The sequence below is a fragment of the Calliphora vicina genome, chromosome 2 (assembly GCF_958450345.1).
Source record: "Calliphora vicina chromosome 2, idCalVici1.1, whole genome shotgun sequence".
Classification (NCBI taxonomy): Eukaryota; Metazoa; Arthropoda; class Insecta; order Diptera; family Calliphoridae; genus Calliphora; species Calliphora vicina.
The window spans coordinates 33,400,184-33,402,383 of record NC_088781.1 but is presented as its reverse complement, the minus strand read 5'-3'; the positions used below and the strand labels follow the sequence as shown (position 1 = coordinate 33,402,383).

The 2,200-nt window shown below is 40.5% G+C and overlaps 1 protein-coding gene across 1 annotated transcript; it reads left to right on the top strand.

Annotated features, from left to right (window-relative positions):
* The first annotated feature begins 442 nt into the window (after positions 1-442).
* On the top strand, positions 443-1,417 carry LOC135950378 (uncharacterized). The gene has a single exon (XM_065499925.1). It carries the CDS (start codon positions 443-445, stop codon positions 1,415-1,417), a length of 975 nt encoding a protein of 324 aa, XP_065355997.1.
* The last annotated feature ends 783 nt before the right edge of the window (positions 1,418-2,200 follow it).

The following is a 2,200-nucleotide window of genomic DNA, read 5'->3' as shown; positions in this document are numbered from 1 at the left end:
TTTAAAAGATCTTCCGATACTCTACCTTGATGGTTTTCTGTCTGAATTCTGTCCAAAGTTTCTTGAGACTCTTATCTATAGAGTTATAAGACTCATAGAGCCTACATTGAATGGCACATCTATAGGGTTTTCTAAGGAAGTTAAATATCTTGGGTGGCCTATCAAAAAGGCCACTAGGGCAATATATGCCTGCCAGCGTCTTTTTAGTAGAACGTGGGGGTTAAAACCGAAGATGATTTACTGGTCTTTTATTACGGTAATTAGGCCAATAATTACTTATGCTGCATTGGCATGGTGGAGAAAGGTAGAACAGGTGACTGCAAGAGCTTTACTTGATAAGGTATATCGCCTCATCTGTGTCTCTATTACCGGGTCCATGAGGAGCTGTCCCACTCATCCTCTGGGTGCAATCCTACACATCCCACCCTTACATTTATTGGTAATGGAAGAGGCCTATAGGAGTGCATCCAGATTACCGGGAATATCCCATGTAATGCCGGGAGATCTGGTTGGGCATATGCGCATTCTAGGCATCTTTGAAAATGATCCTAGTATTGCAATATCTGACCATACGTCACCAACTCTGGTGTTAAATAGGATGTTTAGGGTCCTTATACCTGAAAGGGACAAGTGGTTAAACCAAACATGGTGGAAAAATAATGCCGATCAAGTATGGTTTACTGATGGTTCCAAACAGGCAAATGGTGACACTGGGCCTGGTATCTATGGTCCCAATTTTCAAAGGGGTATCCCAATGGGAACATTCCCATCAATATTTCAGGCGGAGATTTACGCCATCCTTATATGCTCCAACGAGTGCTTAAGAAGGAGACTAAGTGATAATATAATATTTGTTATGCCTGATAGCCAGGCTGCTCTTAGAGCATTATCATCATATGAAGTGAAGTCTGGTGTGGTCATGGACTGCTTGACATCCTTGAATGAACTCGGCACACACAATGAATTTATACTGTGTTGGGTACCTGGCCATGAAGGTCACGCTGGCAATGAACGTGCTGATTGTCTTGCCAACAGGGGCGCTCGACGCTCGTTTATAGGTCCTGAACCGTTCTTTGGCATCCCACGTGGATACACTATGGAACGTATTCGTTCTTGGGTTGAATCGGAATTTGCCCGTTTTTGGGGTAATCTACCAGGTCTAAGACAATCCAAACGATTCATCACCCTATCCAGACGTAGATCCCAGTCGTTGCTTTCGCTCGGAAAGGGTGACTTGAGGATACTTACTGGATTATTCACCGGACACTGTGGTTTGAGGTATCACCAATTTATGTTAGGTAATGTTGAGAATGAACAGTGCAGGTTCTGCGGACTTCATGCCGAAACCTCTGAACATGTGCTATGTGACTGCCCAATGCTGGAATATGCAGAACTAAATGGCTCGGAAGGGCCTTAATGGCCCCGGGGGACGTAATTGATCTCTCACCTAATAGAATACTTGGCTTTATACGTAGCCTAAATCTATTAGGTTGAAATAAATCTAGGCTGCACAGAAGATCCTTTGGGTCGCAGTGCGTAGAGCCTCACTAATAATAATAATAATATCTATAGAGTCGGAAAATGAAGTAGTGAGTTTTGCTTTCAAGGTTTCATACATGCTAGCAGCACTTTCTCGAGGATGTTTTGATGCCACAATTGTATGAAATTTCATTGCGTCCTGAGTAACAGCAGCCATTATATACTGCGATTCCAAAGCAATCTGAACGCCAAAATGGTGGTGCTTTAACAGCGACTCTTAAAATTTCCAAATGAGGAGAATTCAATAGTAGAGGTGAAAAATCGAATTCTGAAGTTGGCATCTAATTTGTTGGCACATATTTAGTTTTTTAATAAAAAGAACAACAATATATTTTATAAAAAAGATTCTTTATTAATTCAAATTAAAAAGCAATTGAAAAAGTGATTATTTTTAAAAAAGTTTTATTTGTTACAGTTTTTATGTGACTAGTCTATTTTTGTAAAGTGTTTGTTTTAGAGGCACCACACCGATATCAGCCAAATTCTGTAGGCTTTGTTCTTAGGCCGATAAAAATGTATTTGCCAAATTTTATCGAAGTATATTGAAAATTGCGACCTGTACTTTTGGTACAAGCTTAACAAGGACATCCAGCCATACAGACGGACAGACAGATATCGTTTAATCAGCTCAGAATGAGATTCTGAGTCGATGGCATTCTTT